The sequence below is a fragment of the Mauremys mutica genome, chromosome 12 (genome assembly GCF_020497125.1).
Source record: "Mauremys mutica isolate MM-2020 ecotype Southern chromosome 12, ASM2049712v1, whole genome shotgun sequence".
Taxonomy (NCBI): Eukaryota; Metazoa; Chordata; order Testudines; family Geoemydidae; genus Mauremys; species Mauremys mutica.
In genome coordinates, this window is record NC_059083.1 from 34,580,684 (window position 1) to 34,604,154 (window position 23,471).

Consider the following 23,471-nt stretch of genomic DNA (forward strand, 5'->3'; position numbering starts at 1 on the left):
CTGGTCAGCACCGCCAACTGGGCCGTTAAAAGTCCCGTCGGCGGTGCTGCCTGGCTAAGGCAGGCTAGTCCCTACCTGTTCCGACACCGCGCTGCGCCCCGGAAGCGACCAGCAGCAGGTCTGGCTCCTATGCTGGGGCGGACGGGGCCACAGGGCTCTGTGCACTGCCCTGCCCCGAGCATCAGCTTCACACTCCTATTGGCTGGTTCCCAGCCAATGGGAGCTGGGGAAGGGAGGGCGGTGCCTGCAGGCAAGAGCCACCTGGAGCCGCTTGCAAGCATCCGCCTTGGAGCCGGACGTGCTGCTGGCCGCTTCTGGGGCAGAGCGCGGTCTGCAGTGCCAGGACAGATGGGAAGCCTCCCTCTGCACCTCTGCTGTGCAGCTGACCAGGAGCCACCAGAGGGAAGCCTGAGGCACTCCCCAACCCCACGCCACAATCCCCTGCCCCAGCCCTAAGCCCCTCCCAAACCCGGAGCCCCCCCCACACTCCAAACCCTTCATCCCTGGCCCCACCCCAGAGTCCTGACCCTCCCTGCACCCCAACCCACTGCCCCAGCCCACAGCCCCCTCCCACATCCTGAACCCCTCATTCTCGGCCCTACCCCACAGCCCTCAGCCCCACACCCTAACCCTCTGCCCCAGCCCTGAGCCCATCCCACACCCAAACCCCTCATCCCCAGCATCGTTGGGTCACAGCCATCAACAATTTTCTTCAACTGGGTCGCCAGAAAAAAAGTTTGAAAACCACCAACCTAGAGTACTGTGTGCAGTACTGGTCACACCATTTGAAAAAGGCTGTTGCAGTATTAGAGAGGGTTCAGAGAAGGGCAATGAGAATGATGAGGGGCCTGGAAAAACTCTTTTAGTAAGAAAGATTCAAAAGAACGGAACTGTTTAGCTTAGAAAAAAAGATGACTAAGAGGGTTATAGGATAAAGGGGTATACAATAATGAATGGGACAGAAAAGATTGGGAACGTCATTTCTGCCTGTCTCATAACACAAGAACAAGAGGCCAGTCAATGAAATGGAAAGGGATCAAATTCAAAACCAATAAGAAATACTTTTACACAAAACATGTAATTTAACTGTGGAACTCATTGCCACATGGAGTTTGAGGCCAGTAATTTAGCAAGATTAAAAAAAGGGATTGGATATTGATGATATGAATAACTAGAAATCCCAGAGTTATAATAGATAAGTTAATGCGAATAATTTTTTTGGAAGAAATAAATTGGTCAAGGTTTAAAATGATCTCTAACTATTAGGGATTAGTAAGGTTTTCCCTCACTAGCTCTCAAAGTGCTTTACAAAGGTACAGAAAGGGTCTTGGCTTTAAACCTGAATCTGAGCCTGGGTTTATTCTGTGGTGTAGAAAAAGAAAGCTGCCAAGCCTGCTCCCAGCAAGCCTCTGTTGACTTCTTTGTGTATGTAATTGCTTCATTACTTTAAGTAGCATGTTGCTTGTTTGGGGGCTTTTCTGGAGTGTGTGTGTGGTGTGTGGCTTCCAGTGTTTTCCCCAGGAATTGAAATTAGGGGGGGTGTTCGAATTTACGGGGGCGGGAGTCAATGCTGGTATGGGGTGAGGGGGCTGTATGGCACCATATTAAAAACTGAAAAATGTTTCATGACCATTTTATTAGATTTGACTCATGTTTTAAATTCATCATACAAATTAAAGTTGGCTACTCAAGCCTTCTATGAAGCACGACATCTACATCCTTACTGGTTTCTTGTTATAATTTTGCACAACTCTGTTAATGTTCTTGAATGCAATGTGTTCATCTTTGGTGGCTTCTCGTGTGTCCAGTCCTTCCATTCCTTCAATTGATTTGCTCATTAGTTCATTCACATGATCAGGCAGAAGGCGACTTCTTTCAGAACACAAAATTCTATTCAATGAGGAAAAAGAACCCTCAACTGTAGCTGTTGTGACAGGGAGTAGCAAGAGATTAATTCCTACTTCTTTTATCCCAGGAAACATAGCACAAAGATCGGGTCGAGCCACTAGTGATGATAAAAAAGAAGTTGAAGTCAAATCTTCATTCATTTGTAGTACGACATTCCTCACTGTGTTCAAATTCTCTATTCTGTCCTGAGCACATGGCAGCCCCATTGCTGGTAGTGCCTCACTCCACTCAACTGTTGGTGTTTTATAGGACAAGGATCTGTAAAAGCTACATAGAGTTTGAGTAGAAGTCACTGTTGTAGATTTTTAAGAATCAAGTCTGTGTACTTTTTCAGTTGTCTTAACAAACACTTCTTGTCCTCTTCACTTAAGGATTCAATATAAATGCCTTCATTAGTCAACTTCTGGACTGAAATCTTTGCTTCTTCCAGTACTTTTTCAGTGGCTAGCTCTCTGATCCATATATAGCTTCTATTGCTGGACAAAGATCTACTACTGTTGTAGCAGATGCCTGGATGCCATTGTTTAATGACCCAAGTGCAGAGGTGAAAGTAAGCCAGTACGCCCCAGAGCCGTGCACCATACTGGGGCGGATCAGCTTCCCCTGGTGGCAATTTAAAGGGCCTGGAGCTCCCAGCAGCGGCTGGAGCCCCGGCCCTTTAAATCGCCGCCGGAGCCCCACTGCTAGAGCCCTGGGGAAGCAGCGGTGGGGCTCAGGCAGCAATTTAAAGGGCCCAGGGCGCCTGCCACAGCTACCGCCCTGGGCCCTTTAAATTATCCCCAGAGCCCTGGGGTAGCGGCAGCAGGGCTCCGGTGGCTATTTAAAGGACCCGGGGCTGTGGCAGGCTCCGGGGATGATTTAAAGGGTCTGGGGATCCGGTAGCCGCTACTGCCCTGGGTCCTTTAAATCCTCCCCGGAGCCTGCCGGAGCCCTGGGGTAGCGGCAGTGGGGCTCCGGCGGCAATTTAAAGGGCCAGGGGCTCGACCACCGCTACCGCCCCGGGCCCTTTAACTTGCCGCCGGAAAACCACTGCCACTACCCCAGGGCTGCCGCTGCTACCTTGGGGCTCCCCCTGCCGCTACCCTCCGGGGCCCTTTAAATCGCCACCTGAGCCCTGTTGCTGGAGCCCTGGGGTAGCGGAGGTGGAGCTCTGGTGGTGATTTAAAGGGCCAGGGGCTCCTGGCTGCCGCAACTGCAGCGGAGCCCCAGACCCTTTAAAGCTCTGCCAGAGGCCAGGACCTCCTCCAATGGTGATTTAAAGGGCTGGTAATTCCAGGGGTGATTTAAAGGGCCCGGGGCTCCCAGCTGCTGCTACCACAGCCCCAGCCCCAGGCCGTTTAAATCCTGATTTAAAGCACCTGGGGATTTAAAGGCCCCGTCTCTTCTAGTTGAGGCCCTGCCCCCTCCCAAGGACTCCGGACTACCAGCACGTTCTTTAAGTTACTTTCACCCCTGCCCAAGTGGTTTCAACAGTAGACTTACAAGAGAACGTAGTAGCAAAAGTAATGCACCAGCCTCCCTACTTAGATCCATCCCATCTTGGTAGATACTTTCCAAAGCCAGTAATAACATCTTGAGTAATTTTAAGACAACAGCCAAGGATCTCCCATGAGAAAGCCGTGAGATTTTCCCAGGTTGGACTAATTTGAACTTCAGTCCCAGTGTATCTGCTATATTTTCCAAAATAGTCAGTCTTTTTGGACTCTTGCTGAAAAAAAAATATAATTAAGACATTAAATTTATAGCTTTTAAAATGTCTTTTGATGAGTCTGCAGCTCGTACTAGTGCTAGTTGGAGTAGATGCCCTCTGCAGTGTGTATAAGAGAGATTAGGGTTACACTTTTCTCTGAGCAAAGCTACTCAAGCTTGTATTCCACCATGTTTTCCAGAGAAGTTTGCAGGTCTATCAAATGCACAAGCAGCCATCTGTTTGGGGTCCAGTTGACAAGCATTTAACTCTTCCAAGATGTGGGATGTCACCCAAGCAGCTGATGTGTCACCTGCCACTGTGACCTCTGCGACTTGGTCTCTTGAGGTTCCACCAGCTCTCAGTGATTTCAGCTGAGCTGAGCTTTCAGTGGGGGAACCTTGCAGCTAGTGCAGGCTGGGCCGTCTCTTCCATAGAAACACTGTCCCACAGCAGGACTAAGCACTTAGACCTGATTGTCAGTGATTTCAGCTGCAGTGGTCACTTAACAAAACAAAAGACTCTCTATGGAGCCTAATCAGCTCTGTCTTTAAACAGTGGAGAGGGGCAGGTCAAATAGTACCTGTGACTCAGGCAGACCATCAAGCAAAACACCTGTCCCCTCCCTCTCTCTTGACGCCCTAAATCAGCACAGGCTAAGTACAGTTCTACTGCCCTTTACTCATACATTAAGAATAACATTTCATTACCCCCTCGCATTCAAGTGATTTGTAACCCAACCCCAGCCAAAATCTATCACTTGGGAAACACAGCTCTGTTTGTTGGATACCTAGGTAGATTAAGTGTGAATGTAAATACAATCTGGTCCTGAAGCCTTTTCCCCACAGCCCCTAGCTCATCACTAGCTGTCAGGGAGAGCTTATTGAGACTTTGCTTACAAATCATCATTTGAAATTATTAGGTTGGCCAACATCACCAAAATCAATGCACTGACATTGTCATAAAAAACAACAGCTGTAAAAGGAAGCTAGTCTATGTTCATACTTTTCAAATCTATTACACTTTTTCAAATACACATATTTTATCAGACACTTTATATGCTTCTAAAGTGTGTATTAATGTCTCAATTTCAATTCAAATTTCCAAACAATCACCAAATTGGCAACACTGCATGTAACTAGTTCACAAAACTGGGAAGTTGGTGGGGGGGGGGGAATTCAGAAGGGGTGTATACACCCCCTGAGGGGGGAGGGAGTGTAGGGAAATCCCTGGTGGCTTGTGGTGTGTTGTGTGTGGTGATGGTTTTTGTTTCTTTTGTTTTTAATTTCCCGCCGGAGAGTGTGATAGGCTCCCAGCTTGGCAATCTGCTTTACAAGGCTGCTTGCTGGGCCTGGCAGGAAACGAAACTTATCCTGTTACACTGTATGCAGGGAGCCATGGCTGCAGCAGGGAATCCTTTCAAGAACCTCCGAGATGAAGCTACTTGCTCCATCTGTCTGAATTTTTTCACGGATCCAGTGATTATAGACTGTGGGCACAATTTCTGCCGAGCCTGCATCACCCAGTGCTGGGAGGGATCAGACACAGACATCTCCTGTCCTCAGTGCAGAGAGACCTTTCCCCAGGGGACCCTGAGGCCGAACAGACAACTGGGGAACTTTGTAGAAATAGCCAAGCAGCTGAGTGTCCCCGCAGCAGCAGCAGCAGGAGGTTTGTGCCACGCGCACCAGGAGCCTTTCAAACTCTTCTGTAACCAGGACCAAGTTCTCATCTGTGTGATCTGCAGGGAGTCCCAGGCTCACCACGCTCACAGGGTGGTCCCCATAGAGGAGGCTGCCCGGGAGCACAAGGTAGGCCAACAGCTGGGCATGGGGCTGGGAGTGGGAATGGGGCTGGAAGCAGAACCCAGGCCACAGCAGATGTGGCTGCAGTGGCGCTGGGACAGTTTTTGGAGTGGGGGTACTGAGCTACACCCCCCTGACCCCTGTCCACGCCCCCTCACCGCCCCCAAGAGCTGGGGCCCGGAGCAGAGCCGTGTCTCCGGGAGGGCAGGGGGGATGTGGACAGCGGTAATGCGGCCGAGCAGGCCCCCAGGCCGGTAGCGTAGCTGCCTGGCCCCCCGCAACTGAGCAGCCCCCCAGGCCAGCAGCCAGGACGCCTGACGCAAAAGCTGGGGGTGCTGCAGCACCCCTTGCACCCCTACTACCTGCACCTATGTGTGGCTGGCACTCCCCTGCCCCCTGTGGGGCCTGGCCTGGTCCCCCCCCATGGCCCCCCGAACATTCCACCACACTCCCCTAGGGGGGCCCACTCCACAATTTGGGGACCACTGGTCTAACCAGTCAAGGTGGACAAAGTGCAGGGGGGGAGCCGAGGTACAGGGAGGCAAAGGCTGGGGATTCACAAAGGTACTTAAGTGCCTAAACTCCAGAGTGAGGTGCATACAGCTGGGGTTTAGGCACCTAAATGGCTCCACTGCAATCCCCAGAGCTACTGCCAAGCCCTGTAGGAGCCCAAACTCACTCAGTGCCTGTGTATTCAGGGTCCAAGTTCTCTCAGTGCCTGTGTTACTATCTCTGGGCATGTGCACAGCTACCTCCCTCTAGAGGCATCTATCTGGCTGCCTATTTCCTGCCAACCCATGAGCTGGGTGAAGACAGGTGTTCTCCTGCCTCTCTCACCTGCGGGGCCTGATCTGTGGGCACCCTCACAGACAAAGACAAAGGACTGGGAGGGACAGAGAGGCACTGAAGGGGCAGTGACTTGACCAACCTCACAAAACTGCTCAGTAGCAGAACCAGGAATTAAACCCTGGCCTCTCAATACCCATCCTAGTTCTCTAGCCACTAGACCACACAGCCTCTCACCGCTCCTGTCAGACAGGGCTTTACAATCACATTATAAACCGCTCAGCACGGCTGAGTTTTAACAGAGCTGGTGCTTGGCAGTGCCCGGCTTGAGCACTTCATATCTGATGACTGCTGGCTGCTTCCTGGAAGCAGCAGTAAAGTAACGCATTGTCAGCAGCGCTCTCAATGGGTTCATTTACTGCTACTTTCTGATGCATAAGATGCACTGAAAGATTTCTGCTTAAAAAATTATGGTTAATCTGATTAACTTTTTCCTCAAGGGAAAAACAGGATGATGAACTCTTGTTTTCCCTGGCTTGCTGAATGCTGGTCACTTTGCTGCTCCTGAAGCAGAGTGGGGAGTCAGGGCCTGCCCAATCTCCTCTCCCAGGCCCCCTCCTGCATCCCGCCAGTGTGCTGCATCTCTTCCCCCGGGCCGGGCTGGGATTAGCGGGGGGCTGGCCTGGCGCTCCTGGGGCTGGGGACGCTGAGAGCTGTGCTGCCTGCCCGCCTGGTGCTCTGGGGCAGAGGGGCCGGCTGTCACGGTGGGTGGGCTCTGGTGGGGATGGGAAGGGCGGGGCCAGGCCTCAGACAGAAGAGGCTGAACTGGGGTCTAGCCTCCCTGAGCCAGTGATTCACATCCTGCCCACGCATGCTTTAGAGTTTTGCTTTGGGTTTATGCATCTATTTGAACCATAAACTCGATGCAACATTCTAGGGCCCATGAAGCCCAAGTGGATTGGAACCTTAAAACGCCTGTTGGACGGAGCAATCCACTCGGGGCAGAATCCGCTGTGCTGTCTGCCACTCTCGCTTTAAGGACAAAGTGGACTGTATTAATGCCACAGTAAGATTAAAGGAAGAAAAAGTCTGATTCCCAGGACCACATTGAGTCTCAGTACCGGAGCACCTCGGAAGTGAGAACAAACCCTTTCCCCCATGCCAAACACTCGAGCACAATATTTATGAACCTTGTGAGTGTGTTGGATTTTTAACCGGGAGTCCCTTTCTCCCATTAGGCCCTGGAGTTTAATATACATTTTTTTAAAAAGTGTTTTAAACAACTCTTACCAAAATGTCCTTCCCTGTAAGTTGCTCAGCTTTCATTCTGTGACATCCAGATCTCTTCATTTACTGTTCCCTCTCATTGCATGGGAGCACAACACCCTATCCTACGCTGCTGCAAAATGGATACGACTTCAACCCATTGCCCTGCAGCACTTGGGGGATTCGCTGGAGGCAAAGGGCCGTCTGGACAAAGTCCCTAAGCCTCTACATCAGGTCTGGGGCCCCCAAGGCCTCTCTGTTCCCTGACAGCATGACACATACAGCATAGAAGTAATGCAGGGCTGAGAGGCCCAGATTCTATTGAAATGGATGGGAGCTGTGCTTTTAGATCCTCTGTGTGGCTCTGCAACACTGCACCTCTGGTGAATTACAGAAGAAGATCCTTGGAGCACATTTTCAAAAGCACCAACTGACTTTAGAGCCAAAGTCTCGTTTTCAAAGGAGATTTAGTCCTGAATCCCCAAAGGGACTTGGGTGTTTTGCTGCTCAGCATTGCAATGCCTAACTTTTAGGCACCTAGAAAATCACTAAGGACGTAAGAACGGCTGCACTGGGTCAGACCAAAGGTCCATCTAGCCCAGTATCCTGTCTTCCGACAGTGGCCAATGCCAGGTGCTTCAGAGGGAATGAAGAGAACAGGGCAATTATCGAATGATCCATCCATTGTCATCAAGTCCCAGCATCTGGCTGTCAGAGGTTTAGGGATCTCTGGAGCATGGGGTTGCATCTCTGAGCATCTTGGCTAATAGCCATTGATGTACCTATCCACCATGAACTCATCTAATTCTTAAACCCACTTATACTTTTGGCCTTCACAACATCCCTGGCAATGTGTTCCATGGATTGATCGTGTGTTGCGTGACATACTTCCTTTTGTTTGTTTTTAAACCTGCTACCTGATCATTTCCCCTGGTTCCTGTTCTGTGAAGGGGTAAATAAACTTCCCCATTCAGTTTCTCTACACCATCCATGATTTTTAGACCTTTATCACATCCTCACCCCAATTGTCTGTTTTCCAAGCGGAACTCTCCATCTTTTTAATCTCTTCTCATATGGAGGCTGTTCCATACCCCTAATGATTTTTGTTCCTTTCGCTGTACGTTTTCCTATTCAAATCTATCTTGTTTGAAATGGGGCCAATAGAATTGCATGACATATTCAAGATGTACCATGGATTTATATAGTGGCGTTATGATATTGTCTGTTATTATCCATCACTTTCCTAATGGTTCTTAAAAGTCTGTTAGCTTTTATGAACAGATGTTTTCAGAGATGAGTCGAAAATCTCTTTCATGAGTGGTAAGTGCTCCTTTAGACCACATCACTTTATATCTATAGTTGGGATGGTGATTTCCAATGTGAATTACTTTGCATTATCAACAGTGAAATTCAGCTGCCATTTTGTTGCCCGGTCACCCATTTTTGTGAAATCCCTATGTAACTTTTTGTAGTGTGCTTTGACTCAACTACCTTGAGTAATTTTGTATTATCTGCAAACTTTGCCACCTCACTGTTTACCCCCTATTCCTGATCATTTGTGAATATGTTAAATAGCACTGATCCCAGTATAGATCCTTGGAGGATCCTGGTATTTACCTCGCTCCATTGTGAAAACTGACCATTTATTCCTATCCTTTGTTTCCTGTATTTTAGCCGGTTACTGATCCATGAGATAAGGTTATCGCTTATCCCATGACTGTTTAGTTTCCTTAAGAGACTTTAGTGTACTTAGACTTTCTGAAAGTCTAAGTACACTATATCCAGTGCATCATCCTTGTTGACACTCTCAGAATTCTAATAGATTGGTGAGGCATGATTTTCCTTTACAAGAGCTGTGTTGATTCTTCCCCCAACAAATCATGTTCATCTGTGTCTGACAATTTTGTTCTTTATTATAGTTTCAACCAATTTGCCTGGTACTGAAATTAGGCTTTGTTTGCAATGCAGCCTATGTCGCCAAAACTTACAGTCGTTCAGAGTTGTGAATATTTCACCTCCCTGAGTGACATGAGCATTCATGTGTACAGTGCTATGTCAGCAGGAGAGCTTCTCCCGCCACCCTAAGCTTCTGCCGCTCATGGAGGTGGGTTTATTATGCCGACGGGAGAGCTCTCTCCCATCGGCATAGAGCGTCTCCTCTGCATGCGCTGCAGCGGTGCAGATGTACAACTGCAGCGCTGTACTTACGACAAGCCCTTAGGCTTACTGGCCTGTAATTGACAGGATTACAATGGGAGATGCTGCTGAGAGGGGTGTGTCCTAAGCCCCGCCCCCTCAGAGTTTGGTGTAGGAATGCGCTGGTCTCTGTGATCCCCTCTCCTGGAGTCAAGCGTCTTAGGCATCTAAACTGTTTCTTGCACGATGGAGTTCTGCACTTGTGTCACTCCACACAAATCATCTGGGGAGAAGGCAACATAGCTTCTTCATAATGGTTAGCCTGGGGGAAGGGTGCTCACCTGGTAGGCGGGAGGCCGTGGTTCAAGTTCTCCCTCTGCCTGATGAGGAGAAGGGATTGGAACCGGAATCTCCCACCTCTCAAGAGGCAATTGTGACGTTGCCAGGAGCACCATCTGTGGGACAGCCTGAGAGGGACATGCAATGTACATAAATGTATCTGTGAGGACACACTCCTCTGACCCTCCCAAACATTGTTTTTCTTGCATCAGGAACAAATTCAAACCCTACTGAAGACCCTGAAGCAAGAGAGAGAAGAACTTCTGGAGTGGAAACAGGATGGAGAGACGCAAAGCCAGGAATATCTGGTAGGTGCTCATTGTGATGGTCCAGCAGTTCCATCAGTCAGGGTTGATATTTCTCTCTGTGTGGAGAGAGTGTCAAACCAGGGATATACACAGCACTGGCCTGATTTGGCTACATCTACACGGCACAGCTCTGGGGGCAGTGGGGGAGTGACCTGCGGGGTATTTGTAGCTACACAGCACAGTGAAAAGCAGGCTGTGTCCACTCTGTGGTGTGTCGCTACACAGGCGAATGAAAGGCTCCAGCACGGGGAGGCAGCAGAGTTTTTACCTGCGGTGGACAGGCAGTAGGACACTACACTGCTATTTTTAGCAGTGTAGATGGGGGAGGCCCTGCTCGGGGGCGTATAGAGCCATGTCCGTAGGGTTTATACCCAGAGGGTTCAGGCATATCGTGACTCTACTTGCTTAAGCCACGCCTCGCCATCTACACTAAGCTGACCAGATAGCAAGTATGAAAAATCGGGACAGGGGGTGGGGGGCAATAGGAGTCTATATAAGAAAAAGCCCCAAATATCAGGACTGTTCCTATAAAATCAGGACATCTGGTCACCCTAATCTACACTGCTGTTTATAAAAAGCAACAAGTTGCCACAGGACTCTTCGTCGCTTTTTACAGATCCAGACTAACTGACTACCCCTCTGATACTGCTATTTATGCCCATGTTAGCAGGGGCATATACTGTACATACTCGACACACCATGATAACTTTTGTGTAGTACAGCTGTACCTCAAATCACTTTTTAATCTAATGTCTTTGTACTGGTGTAAACCCCTGACATGCGAACATTGTAAACCTAATTTAATTTGACCCTAGTGTGGTGTGTAGGGTTCACCTTGTCCAGATAAACTGAGATAAAAGGTGCTAACTAGGAGCACGGTTGAAGTTAATTCAGGGTTAGCTATGATGTATTGGATAACGCCCAGATAAACTCAAATGCTTTACCTCTTCTCCACATACCCTTACAGGGTGTGATCATGTTTGTCTATGTATATAATCCCTCTGGTCTGATTCCTCCACTGGCTTCCATTTCAACTCTAAGCACTGATCTTATTCCCCACACATCCAGCTACAAACAGTAATTTGAGGGGAGATTGTTTTCAAAGGCACGTATGGTGATTAGGTGCCTAATTCACATTGACTGTCAATAGGACTTAGGTTCCCAGTGGCTGTTTTGTATCTCAGAAATCCTCCCCCTGAATCTCCATCTATAACCACCAGACACGACTGGCTTCCTCTGGGATGATGTAATGTACAAAATGCTGGATGAAACATGAAAGAGCTGGAGAAAAAGCATTTTGCACAGTATATGTTGTACCTGGCGTTTTGTGTGGATAACCAGCAGAACTTTCCTTCAGTCGTCTCCGCAGCTCTCTGCCAATGTATTCCTGATACGGAGTCAGACGCCCCCTTCCAACCTTTCTGCTATTGGAAGACTCTAGATGATCAGCAGAATATACTAAGCCACCCTGACCTGAAGACTCATTATTTTAGAGAGATTGGGTGACATTTTCAAAAGTGCCTAAGTGATTTTGGAGCCTACAATTTACAATTTTGCAAGTTGTTAAGGGCCAGATTCTCACAGGTATTTAGGAGCTTAAAATGCAGAGGCCTAGTGAGATTTTCAAAAGCAACTAAGTAGCATCTAAAATCCTCTGTAGTTAAGGGGACTTAGGCATCTAAGTGATACTGAAAATCCCTCTCAGGGCTTATATGCCTCTTAAGACACCTAAATACCTTTTAAAAGCAGCTCCTTATACATTTTTTTAAATGGGTTTCAGCTCCTAAATGATTTTTCAGTTTCTGAAAATTTACCCTAAGTTCTGTTTTCAAAAGTCACTTTCAAAGAAGCTTAGGCTCCTAAGCACCAAAAGTAACTTTGAAAATGGGAATTGAACGCGTAAATCACCAAGGCGCTTTGGAACATGTTATTGATTCAGGCCAGCTGAGACTATCAGGCATGTTCTCGTGAAATCTCATCCGTATGTTCGTAGTAGGGTAATATGAAAAGAGGGCTCTAAGATGCTCCCCATGTCCTTGATAGGCTGTCCAACTTTCTCATTTGTAAAAACCGGACGCCGGAACCTGCCCTGTCCTATGCTCCGCCCCTTTCCCTTGAGGCCTCTCCTCCCACTTCTCTTTCACCCTCTCACTGTCGCTTGGTGTTCTCTCCAGCTTCCTCCCCCTGCCAGCTGAGCGGGGCTCTAGGAGTGTGTAGGTGACTGGGGCAGGGCAGGGGAGCGAGAGCCATGCTTCAGGGGTAGAGGGGTGATTGGAGAAGGATGGGGAACCTGCCCATACTTCTCTCCCCCCAGAGCCATCCCTGAGTGCTCCTCCAGGCTCCCAGCAGCAGCTGCTGCTCTTCCCACCACCTGGTGTTGGAAGCCAGTTACTGCGGGGAACCAGACTTCTAGTGTTCAGTCAGCAGTGCTGACACTGGACACTGCCAGGTTCCCATTTCAAAAACTGGACATCTGGCAACCCTAGTCCCTGACCTGTCCTTTCCCTGTTTGTCCCTTCATTACAGGGAAAGATAGAATCTGAGAGGTGGAAGATTGTGTCTGCATTGGCGCAACTGCGGCAATTCCTGGAGGAACAAGAGCGACTCCTGCTGGCCCGGCTGGAAGAGTTGTACAAGGAAATTGTGAAGCTACAGGATGAAAATGTCACCAAACTGTCTGAGGAGATTTCCCGACTCAGTGACTTGATCAGTGAGATAGAAGAGAAATGTCAGCAGCCAACAAGCCAATTCCTGCAGGTGAGACAGTTAGAGACACCCAGATCCCTGCCTAGGGAAGGGAGAGAGTCTGAGTGATTAACTTGGTTTACTAACTTCTTGGAGAGCTTCCACTCCACAATAGAGACTGTCAGCGTGTCCTTTAGCAAAACGAGGGAAAACAACATTTGACATTTCTAATATTTCCAGTGTGGAAACCATTTTGCTGTTTTAATGGCAGACGTCTTAGGCCTTTTTGATACATCATATATAAGCCCCTTTGTTTTCAGTTTAAACTGATTTTTACCAACAAATTCCTGGGTTTTACAAAAAGTATTATTCAGGGTTTTCTGATTTTCATCCTCCTTGTGTATCATTCAAATATATAAAAAATAACTTGTTTTTTTAGGAAAGTACAATACATTGCATGAGATCTCTGTATTACAACAATACATTAGTCTGTCGGTATATGCAAAGCTGCCTGCTGAAGTAAGAATGTATTGTTCTAGAAGATACACACAATAAACCAACAGGCAGGCACACAAGCTCTGAAGTGTGTGTGCATCTAGACGTACTGATGAATCTCAAGCCCACCATGAACACATTTCAAACTGTTAGCAGACAATGGGTTAAAGATTTAACGCACTAAAATGGGAAGAAAATGAAAATCTGTAGCAGAATACGTTTCAGAACACAAGGAAGTATTCAAAAGAGTTAAAGAAACAAAAACAGGAGCAAAGGATGAAGTTGAGTGTATGCGCTGCAGATGGTGTGGCCCAATTATCAAATGTGAATATTTATAGGCTAATAGTTCTAAGACTACACCAGTAGACTGTTGGTTCAAATGAAGTTTTATTTGGGGATTAGAGATCTGTTTTCTTAAACTCAGAAGGCCATTGTTTTTTGAGTTCTGTTTTAGTTCTGCAGCAAACCACAGTGATGAACTGAATTCAAAGCATTAATCTACTGAATGCTTTTTTCCCCTGTCTTTCCATCCACCAAAATAAACCCTGATATTTTCCTAGAAAAATTAATAGTTTTTTGCACTGATTTTCATCTGTTTTTGTTGTTATAATTTTTCCTGGAAATTTATCAGTGTTTAACTAAAATAAAAATGGAAAATGAAGGGCCCTAATGATCTGGAAGCAGTAAAAGGCACAAGTCCAGTTTCTAGGAAGTGGGAGAATAGGAAAGCGAAGTTCTTTGCAGGGCCTATTAAGAAATGGGAATGAATCCAGTTTCCAGAATTGCTGACTAGAATTGCATACATGGAGAAAGGCAAACGCTCTGACACAGCAGTTGGATGTGGAAGTCAGGGATTCATGTGTCTGATCAGTCTGTTTGAGCAAGTGCCATTGGCACAGGCAAAATAGAATTTAGAAGGAGAAAACCCACAATCATGGTTCATGCTTAGCAGTCCAAGTCCATCGAAGTCTGTGAATGGACTTTTAAAGATGCAACTACATAAAACTGCATCTTGAGCTCAACTAGGGATGGCCAAGTGAGTCCTGTCCAGAGCAGGAACAATCGCCAGTTTGTGGCTCGTGGGACTGAGCTCTTTTTTTTTTTCTCTCCCCTCTCTTTCTCTCTTCTAGGACATCAAAAGCACCTGGAGCAGGTATGTAGCTCCTTCCCACTCCCCCTTATGCTTCATGATGTTGGAAGGGGATTGGACCCCTGGGGTCAGATTTTGCAGGGTATTTAGACACCTGACATGTAGCTAGCCACTTGGTGGAATTTTCCAAAGCAGCTAAGCGAGTTAGGCACCTCATTGCAATCAGTGGCAGTTGGGAGCCTAGCTTGATTAGGTGCTTTTGAAAATCCCAGGAGGCACTGTTAAAAATCAGGCCTTAAGTGACTTGCCCAAGGTCACGCAGGGAGGCTGTGGCAGAGCAGGAAGTGGAATGTAGGTTTCCAGAATCCTACAACAACCCCTTAACCACTGGAGCATCCTTTCCCTCGAGATTATGCCCTTCTCTCTGAGGGGCAGCTTGTGGACCCCTTACTCTCTTTAACTCCCATTTGAGGATCTAGGCATTTAAATACTCCAGTGAGGAGGGCATTTAACTCACCAGTGGGAGTTAGAGGCTCACAACGAGCCCAAGTGAGAGCAGGCTCTGGTAGCTCATTCTCACAAAAGAAAGAAAAGATTTAGAGAATGTTTGGTTTTTTTCCCCTCTAGGTGTGAGAAGGTGAAGTTCGAGAAACCAGTGGCCGTGCCAGAGGACCTGAGAGAGAGAGTCGGCGTCTCTTCCCAAAGAAATGTTTGTCTGCGGGAGGCTGTGAAGAAATTCAAAGGTAACTTAACAGTTATCAGGGTTCATGCTACAGTGATGGAACATCAAGATGTGCCTGTGACTGAGGAAGGAGATGGACTCTGGCCTATTAGTTCTCAGCTCATCCCAGCTAGACGTCTTTGTGGGTGGGATGGGGAGGGCTCAGGGCTGATGCCAGTTCTCCAGGCCTCCACTTGGATTGTCCCAGACCCAACCCTGGGTGTCAAAATTGGCCACTCAGAATTTCAGAGACACACAGTTACCAGGTGTTTTAGAAAATGTTAAATTGAACCTCCATGGCTGGGATTTTCTAAGGGACCTAAGGGATTTAGGCACCCATCTCTCTCACTCTCTGACCATCAATGGGAGTTGGCCACCACATGGCCTCAGCCCTTTTGAAAATCCCAGAGTCTGTACCTCAAGTTCCTCCATCTTTCAAAAGGAGGAAATAATGACTACCCTACCTTGTTGTGCTAATTAGTGAATGCTGCCCGGTGCTTAGAGATCCCTGGAGGAAGGCAGGCGATGGAGAGGTGCAAGATAATATATTTTGGATAGTGATTTTACTTTAGTTTGGTCTCGCTGGAAAGGTCTCCCCATTCCAATCTGCTTCTCATTCTACAGTCTTTTCCTTTGGGCTGTATCTCAGAATTACAGCACGGTTCCATCCAGTGCTGCTGTAGCCATGTCAGTCACAGGATATTAGACAGGATGGGAGAGGTCATATCTTTTATTGGACCAACTCCTGTTGGGGAGAGACAAACTTTTGAGTGACATACCTGAAGAAGAGCTCTCAGTAAGCTCCAAAGCTTCTCTCTCAAGCACGGTTACATTAATTAACGGTAGGAATGTCACCAGAGTCAAGAGAACATGAAATCACCTCTTCCAGTCCTTCCTTTCTCTGGAGACCCGGCCCTCTGAACTGACCTCTGAGCCCAAAGGCAGAGAGAAAGGGTGAGGGCTAGATCCACAAAAGCACTTGGGGATCTACCTGACATTTTGGCACCTGAATCCCAGAATCAGACCCCACTGGGATTCACAAAGCCCCCTGCTCAGCTGCAACCAAAGCCTGTAGGTGCCTAAAATCACTCATCACCTCTGTTTTTGCGGTAAATGTACCTAGGCACCTATGTTTCTGCCTCTGTGCATGTGCACTGCAGTTCCAGTCTAGCTGTCCAGACACGTAAGCCCCAGAGAGATACATGAACTGGGGAAAGAAAGGTGTTCCTCCTCCTAACTCGTCTACATGGCCCCAGTCTGAGATGCCTGCTCTGAGCACACTTACTGGCTCAGGCCCTATATGTGAACTTACCCAAAAGAACCAGGCCCTAGAGCAGGCCTGCACAACATGTGGCCTGGGCAGTGATGAGCTGCCAAAATATTAACAACAGGTTCCCTCCTCCTCACCCCACGAGGGGGTCGTGGCTGCCTCCGCCGGACCCCTGCCCCATCCACCCCCCTTCCCTGTCCCCTGACTGCCCTCTGCCGCCCCATCCAACCCCTCCTCTCATTCCTGATTGCCCCCCAGGACCCCTGCCCCATCCAGCCACCCCTTCTCCCTGTCCCCTGACCGCCCCTGGAATCCCTGCCCCTAACTGCCCCCCCACCCCATCCACCCTCTGCTCCTTTCTGACTGCCCCCCAGGACTCTTGCCCCCATTCAATCCCCCTATTCCCTGCCCTCTGACTGCCCCACCCCTATCCACCCCCCCCACAACCCTCCAAACTCCCCTTCCCTCTTCCAACACCCCTTCCCTGCTCCCTGCCCCCTTACCGCACTGCCTGGAGCCACTTGGCCAGGACAAGCACCAGCAGCGGAGCCGCGGGGCCCGGGCCGGGACCAGCACCGGAGCCACGGGGGCCGGGACCAGCACCGGCGCTGCAGGGGCTGGGCCGGGCTGGAGCCGCGGGGCTGGGACCAGCATCGACGCCGCAGGGGCCGGGCTGGAGTCGCGGGGCTGAAGCTGGGGGTGCTCGGCTGGGGCCGGGACAGGACGGGGCTAGGGGTGCTCAGCCGGGCCCAGGAGCCGGGCCGGAGGGAGCCACGGGGTTGGAGCCGGACCGGGCTGGGGCTGGGGGCGCTCGGCCAGGAGTGCCAGGCTGGAGGGAGCCGCTCGGCCGGACCAGGAGCTGGGCTGGAGGGAGCCGCTGAGCCGGCCGCACCTCCCCTCCCGCCGCGCCCCAGCTTACCTGCCTGCTGCTTGTTTCAGGCTTCCCGCGAACATCTGATTCGCAGGAAGCAGTGGAGGGGAGGAGAAGGGGGACGGAGCATTCAGGGGAGGAGGGGGACGGGGCGGAGTGCCGGAGCTTTTGTTAAATAAAGCCCATATAGAACCGGTTGTCCTCGAACAACCGGTTCTAAAACGGCTTCTAAATTTAACAACCGGTTCCTGCAAACCAGTGCGGACTGGCTCCAGCTCACCACTGGGCCCGGGGGCCGCATGCGGCCCGCGTGGGCTCGCTGTGCGCCCGTGGTGGGTGAGTAGGCAAGTGGCGGGTGAGGAAGGGGGCTGAAGAGGCAGACAGTGGCGGGGGGTGAGGAGGTGAGCCGGGGGGATAGGAGGCTGAGGAGGCGAGCGGGCGGGCAGTGGCGGGGGATGGGTAGGCGAGCCGGGGTGGGGGGGGGCTGAGGAGGCGAGCGAGGAGTCAGTGGCTGACCTGTTCTACTGATCTGGTCTGGCTCCCAGCCCCTCTCCAAGGATTGCAGCTGTCTGGAGGTGCTGCCTTCAGGGGCGGCTCTAGCCATTTCGCCGCCCCAAGCACGGCGGCACGCTGCGGGGGGTGCTCTGCCGGTCGCTGGTCCCGCAGCTCCGGTGGACCTCCCACAGACATGCCTGCAGAGGGTCCGCGGCATGTCGCCCCAAGCACGCGCTTGGCGTGCTGGGGCCTGGCTGGAGCTGCCCCTGGCTGCCTTCCACGCCTTCCTCATTCACATCTCGTTCATTCAACAGGGCAATTGATTACAAAGTGGGGGGAAGATCTTATTCTACTTCTAGCAAAAAGACATTTTTCTTTTACCTTAATTATACTACCTTAGGGGCCCGCTAAAACATATTACCAAGGTTCAATACCACTGTTTCGGTGGGGCAGCGCTGGGGAAGGAGGGTTTGTTTTCGCAGGGTGGGCGGTGCTGGGGCGGGGGGGGGAGTATTTCAGGGAGGCTGGGTAGCACTGGACGGGTGTTATGTTTTGGGGGGGCTTGGCGGTGCTGGGGGGGGTCAGCAGGGGTGGGGGGGTTCGGCCCTCAGCTGTTTTCTTTGGAGTAATATGGCCCTCGCCGCTTTACAAGTTGTGCAGGCCTGGACTAGGGAAAGAGAAGCTCCCTTATAACGTACAGCTCTGTAATTAGGGAACAGACCTGGGATGTGGGAGCCCCCCAGTTCAAATTCCCTGTTCCCCAGAGGGGAGGAAGGGATTCCAACAGGGGTCTGATATAGGCTTCTTCGTTGCCCCTTTTGAATCTGATCCACTGCGTATAAATAATTGAGCAGAGGGACAGGCTTCTGGGTCTCCCACCTCCCAAGGGCGCGCTCTAACCACTGGGCTACAGAGACGTTCTCGTGATTTCTCTCTGCCTCTGGCCCAATGAATTATTGATTATCCCCCGTGGAACCTCTCCCCCAGGAGAGCAACTGGGCACCCCGCATCAGAAAATCCTGCAGCCCAGAGGTTAGGGCACTCCTTGAGAGGTGGTAGATCCCATTTCAGATCCCTGCTCCCTCTGTTGGGATTCATTAGGAAAGGGACAGATAATAAGACAGAAAATATCATGTTGCCTCTGTATAAATCCATGGTACACCCACATCTTGAATACTGCATGCAGATGTGGTTGCCCATCTCAAAAAAGATACATTGGAAAAAGTTCAGAAAAGGGCAACAAAAGCGATGAGGGGTATGGAACAGCTGCCATATGAGGAGAGATTAATGAGATTGGGACTTTTCAGCATGGAAAAGAGACGACTAAGAGGGGATATGATAGAGGGCTATAAAATCATGACTGGTGTGGAGAAGGTAAATAAGGAAGTGTTCTTTACTCCTTCTCATAACACAAGAACTAGGAGTCACCAAAGGAAGTTAATCGGCAGCAGGATTAAAACAAACAAAAGGAAGTATTTTTTCACACAAGGCACAGTCAACCTGTGGAACTCTTTGCCAGAGGATGTTGTGAAGGCCAAGACTATAACAGGGTTCAAAAAAGAACTAGATAAATTCATGGAGGACAAGTCCATCAATGGCTATTAGCCAGGGTGGACAGGGATAGTGTCCCTAGCCTCTGTTTGCCAGAAGCTGGGAATGGGCAACAGGGGATGGATCAGTAGCGGAGTGAGGAATAGAGCCCAGGAGTCTTGGCTTCTAACTTCTAGACCATGCTCACTCGCCAAACTGAGTGTAATGCATTGGGTGGACTTTACACATCCCTGTGGTGTGGACATTTAGTGCCACCGAGAAGGCTAATTCCCAGTGCACCAGAGAGCCCGGTGTCTCTGCAGCAGGGTTCTCCTGGTCTGAGTGGGCGGAGGAGTTCTCACCCCATGTGCTGTCCTCTCGGGCTGGGGACTTTTCACCAGGAGATGAGGGAGGAATAGGGCAGCATGGAAATGCATGAAAAGCTGAAGCTGGTGTCCCTGTTAACTTCCTCTGCCTGGTGTCTGCTGCCTCCCCTGCTCTGTTCTATTGCTGGATGTGAAGCACCCCCAGCAAGGGAGAGGGATCGGGGGAGAAGACAGCGATCCCCTCTGCCACGGATCCACAGGATTGGTGCTACGGCCTCAGCTTTGGAACAGTCTCTGGGAGGAGCCCCTTCAGTGGGCCAGACCCCCAACATCAGCCCACTCTTCCTGCAGGGTAAGCCACCTGGCTTCACCGACTCCTGAGGCTGGCCCTCTGGGCCTTCCGCCCTCCTGCCTCACAACCTGAGCTGTGTTCAGTGCGTCCAACTGAGACAGACCCCTGAGGGAGACTTCTATGATCTTAGGGAGCAACACATCTCTGCAAGCACCTGCAGCGACATTCAGCCACCGCTGTCACTGTCAAGCAACTGGGTTTTAGTCCACATCTCTGCACCACAGCACAGGGAGACCTTGGTTAGCACAGAGAAATGAAGGTTACAGGATAATCCCTTCTGGGTAGCCGGTGCCCAGCCCTGCCATGCAAACCCATTGTTCTAGCTCTGTCTCCCTCCCCATCTGATCTGCTTTCTCCGACTCCCAGGTGTGCCCCCGACATAGGCGCCGATTCTGTAATTGCTCCGGAGCTAGAGCACCCACGGGAAAAAATAGTGGGTGCTCAGCACCCACTGGCATGGATCAGATCCTCCCTTTCCTTCCCTCCCACCCGCCAGCAGCCCCACCGATCAGCTCCTTCCCCTCCCTCCCAGCACCTCCTACCCACCCCGATCAACTGTTCAGTGGTGGGAGGGGAGGCAAGGGAGAGGAGCAGGAAGAGGCGGGGTATGGTGGAGATGTGGGGGAAGGGGTGGAGTGAGCGTGGGGCCTGGGGCGGAGCGGGGGTTAAGCCAGGGCTGGCGCTTCCATTTAGGCGACCGCACCAGGATTTGGGGGGGGGGGTGGCAATTCGGCGGCGGGGGGGGCCCTTCCGCGCTCCGGGTCTTCGGTGGCAATTCTGCGGCGGGTCCTTCACTTGCTCCAGGACCCGCCACCGAAGTGCCCTGAAGACCGGGAGCACGGAAGGACCCCCCCACCAACGACAGGGATTGTGGCAGGACCCCCGCCAGGGCGCCAAAAACCCTGGCGCCACTCCTGGGTTAAGCACCCCCCAGGAAGTCAGCTCCTCTGCCCCCACTGCTTCCTGCAGCCAACACATAACTTCTGCTTCACCCCTCCCCCACCCAAGTCCTTTGTTCCCGAGCTGGGGCGATGGAGCTCAGCCACAGAGGCGGGGAAATCCATAGCTCTCCGGGGTGCTGGTTGCTATTTTTCTATGTCCAGGCAATTGGATTTGCCATTGTCTTCTGAGGCCCTCAGGCCCCAGACAGTGACATGGGCAGCTTAGCCTGCCCTGAGAGCAAACACTCCCTTTTCACTCACTAGGTAACAACACTGCATATAGGGAAACTGAGGCACATATTGGCTTCATAAAAAAATTCCAAAAAAAAATCTCTGTTTGTCACACACACACCCCCAACAGTACCTCCTAGATGCCTTGCGGGAACGAAGGGGAATTTCCAGCTCAGCTTCAGCTAACAGGCAGCTCCCCAGGACTGACACTCAGGATCCACCTCAGCCAGCCCGGGGCTACTGGGGAGCGTGATAAATGGTCCTCGCCTCCCCCAGGGCTGAGCTCTGCCTGGAAGGGTCTGTCTGCACTGCAGAGTGAACCCTGGGGATCGGCACCCAGGTTAGCCTGGGCTGGGTGCAAGGAGCCATGCTGCTGAGCCTGACCTCACTTACTGTGTCCTCACTGGTGCTGCTGAGTCTCTAGGACTTCTCAGAGCACATCCCATGGCTGATGGTGCCACCGTAAGCTGAGCTATTCTGTGTTTCTTTCCCAGTGATTCGTGGGGTACCCGGTCTGTCTTTCACAGGGGAATTGTGGGAAGGCCCTGGAGGGCTATTTTCCCTCAGGTCAGACTGGCAGTGACGTTGTGGGGGAGGGTTTTCACCTTCCTCTGCAGCATGTGGATGCAGGTGACGTACCAGGATTGTTTGGGGGTATCCCACTGAATCATTTCCCTGCATTGTGGGGCCTCGGGCACTGGTACCTCAGTGCCTCCTCTTCTCTGCCTGCGGCACATAAATAGTCCAGTCTGCTGTAGGCTGTCATGCTTTGGGCTAATGTTGGGGGTTGGGTTAGGTGGGTGCTGGGTGGGGTTGGTGGCCTCTGCTATACGGGGATCAGATTAGATGACCTGGTTCCCTTCTGGCCTTAGACTCTGACTGTCATCACTGGAGTGGTTTAGCCTGCACAGAGGCGCCGACTTGACCCTTGCTCCACCCTGGGCCGCACCCCCACTGCATCCAATCCCCCCACCCCTGCCCCATCTCTTCCTGCCCCACTGTATTCTGCCCCCTCCCCCACCTCTTCCTGCCCCCACTCCTCCCCCTCACCCCCAGAACCTCCTGCCCACCTCTGAACAACAGATCCATGGCAGGAGGAAGGCGCTGGGAGGGAGGGGGAGGAGCTGATCGGTGGGGCCTGTTGTCCGGTGGGAGATGCTGTGGGGTGAGGGGGAGGAGCTAATTGGCAGGACCTGCCTGTGGGTGTTGAGCACCACTATTTATTTTCTGTGGGTGCATCAGCCCCGGAGCACCCATGAAGTTGGTGCCTATGCTGGGTGGAAAGCACCCCTGAACTCAGATGAGGTGTTTATGCATCTGGACAGGAAGGGCATTAGAGTTAGCAGCTGTGTAAGTGCCTGGGTTAACTCTGCAGTGAGGTCAGACCTTAACACTCTTCTCCTGTGTGTGTCTCTCTCCCCTTGCAGTGCAGGCCACTCCGGATCCAGACCTGGCAAATCCTTGTTCCATCGTGTCCACCAATAAGAGTGTGATGCCCGAATACACAGAATGTTTTAAGAAAGCGAAGAGGTTTCACCCTGCTGCCTGTGTGCTGGGCTATAAGGGCTTCACCTCAGGGAGTTGTTACTGGGAAGTGGAGGTGGGGAACAAAGATGAGTGGGTTTTGGGCATTGCCAAAGAGTCTGTGATACGTGAGGGAGCGATAAGCTGTACACCAGAGGAGGGGATCTGGGCTTTGCAGAGTACAGGGAATGAGTACTGGGCCCTCACCTCCCCTAAAACTGCTCTGGGCCTACATCGGAGCCTCAGTAACATTGGGGTTTATCTGGTTTATGAAGGGGAGAAAGTTACATTTTATGACATTACATCTTCTGGCAGAGAGCCAATCTTTACTTTCACATCCTCTTTCACTGGGAAGATCGTCCCCTTCTTTGGGAGCCGGTATGTCAAATATCGTCTAAGTTCACTGACAGGCTTGTTATTAAGTGGCAGGAAGCCCCCCACAAGCTGAAGGGCAGGAGAGGGAAGTAGCCCAGGGGAAGGAACCGTCAGTTCAAGTGGTTCACCACTATCCTCAGGGCCCCTGGGCTGGGACCTGGAGTAGAGGGTGGGCCCAGGTCCCTCCCTCTCCACTCCCCTCCTCTAGGACACTAGTGAGGCAGTTAACATTCTGCTGCAGGAGCAAGAAATGGTTCCCTGACAGCCCCCCCCACCAAAGAAGAGAAAGCGCAAGACCCATCAAAATAGTGCTGGCAATTTGCCATAGTA

At 50.8% G+C, this 23,471-nt stretch overlaps 2 protein-coding genes across 2 annotated transcripts in view; both read left to right on the forward strand.

The window, feature by feature from the left end:
* LOC123345253 (zinc finger protein RFP-like) overlaps positions 1-23,471 on the forward strand; it is a 46,939-nt gene that overhangs the window by 22,873 nt on the left and 595 nt on the right. The window lies entirely within an intron of this gene.
* On the forward strand, positions 4,966-23,448 carry LOC123345276 (zinc finger protein RFP-like). Its single transcript, XM_044982033.1, has 6 exons — positions 4,966-5,406; positions 10,140-10,235; positions 12,762-12,992; positions 14,546-14,568; positions 15,133-15,248; positions 22,670-23,448. Exons 1-6 carry the CDS (start codon positions 4,981-4,983, stop codon positions 23,212-23,214), a joined length of 1,437 nt encoding a protein of 478 aa, XP_044837968.1. The 5' UTR covers positions 4,966-4,980; the 3' UTR covers positions 23,215-23,448.

Excerpts from the sequence above, each read along its gene's own strand:
- LOC123345276 (XM_044982033.1), top strand. The coding sequence starts at position 4,981 with ATGCAGGGAGCCATGGCTGCAGCAGGGAATCCTTTCAAGAACCTCCGA. Across the intron at positions 12,993-14,545 it reads CAACAAGCCAATTCCTGCAG|GACATCAAAAGCACCTGGAG; the intron begins GTGAGACAGTTA and ends TCTCTCTTCTAG. Across the intron at positions 14,569-15,132 it reads ATCAAAAGCACCTGGAGCAG|GTGTGAGAAGGTGAAGTTCG; the intron begins GTATGTAGCTCC and ends TTTCCCCTCTAG.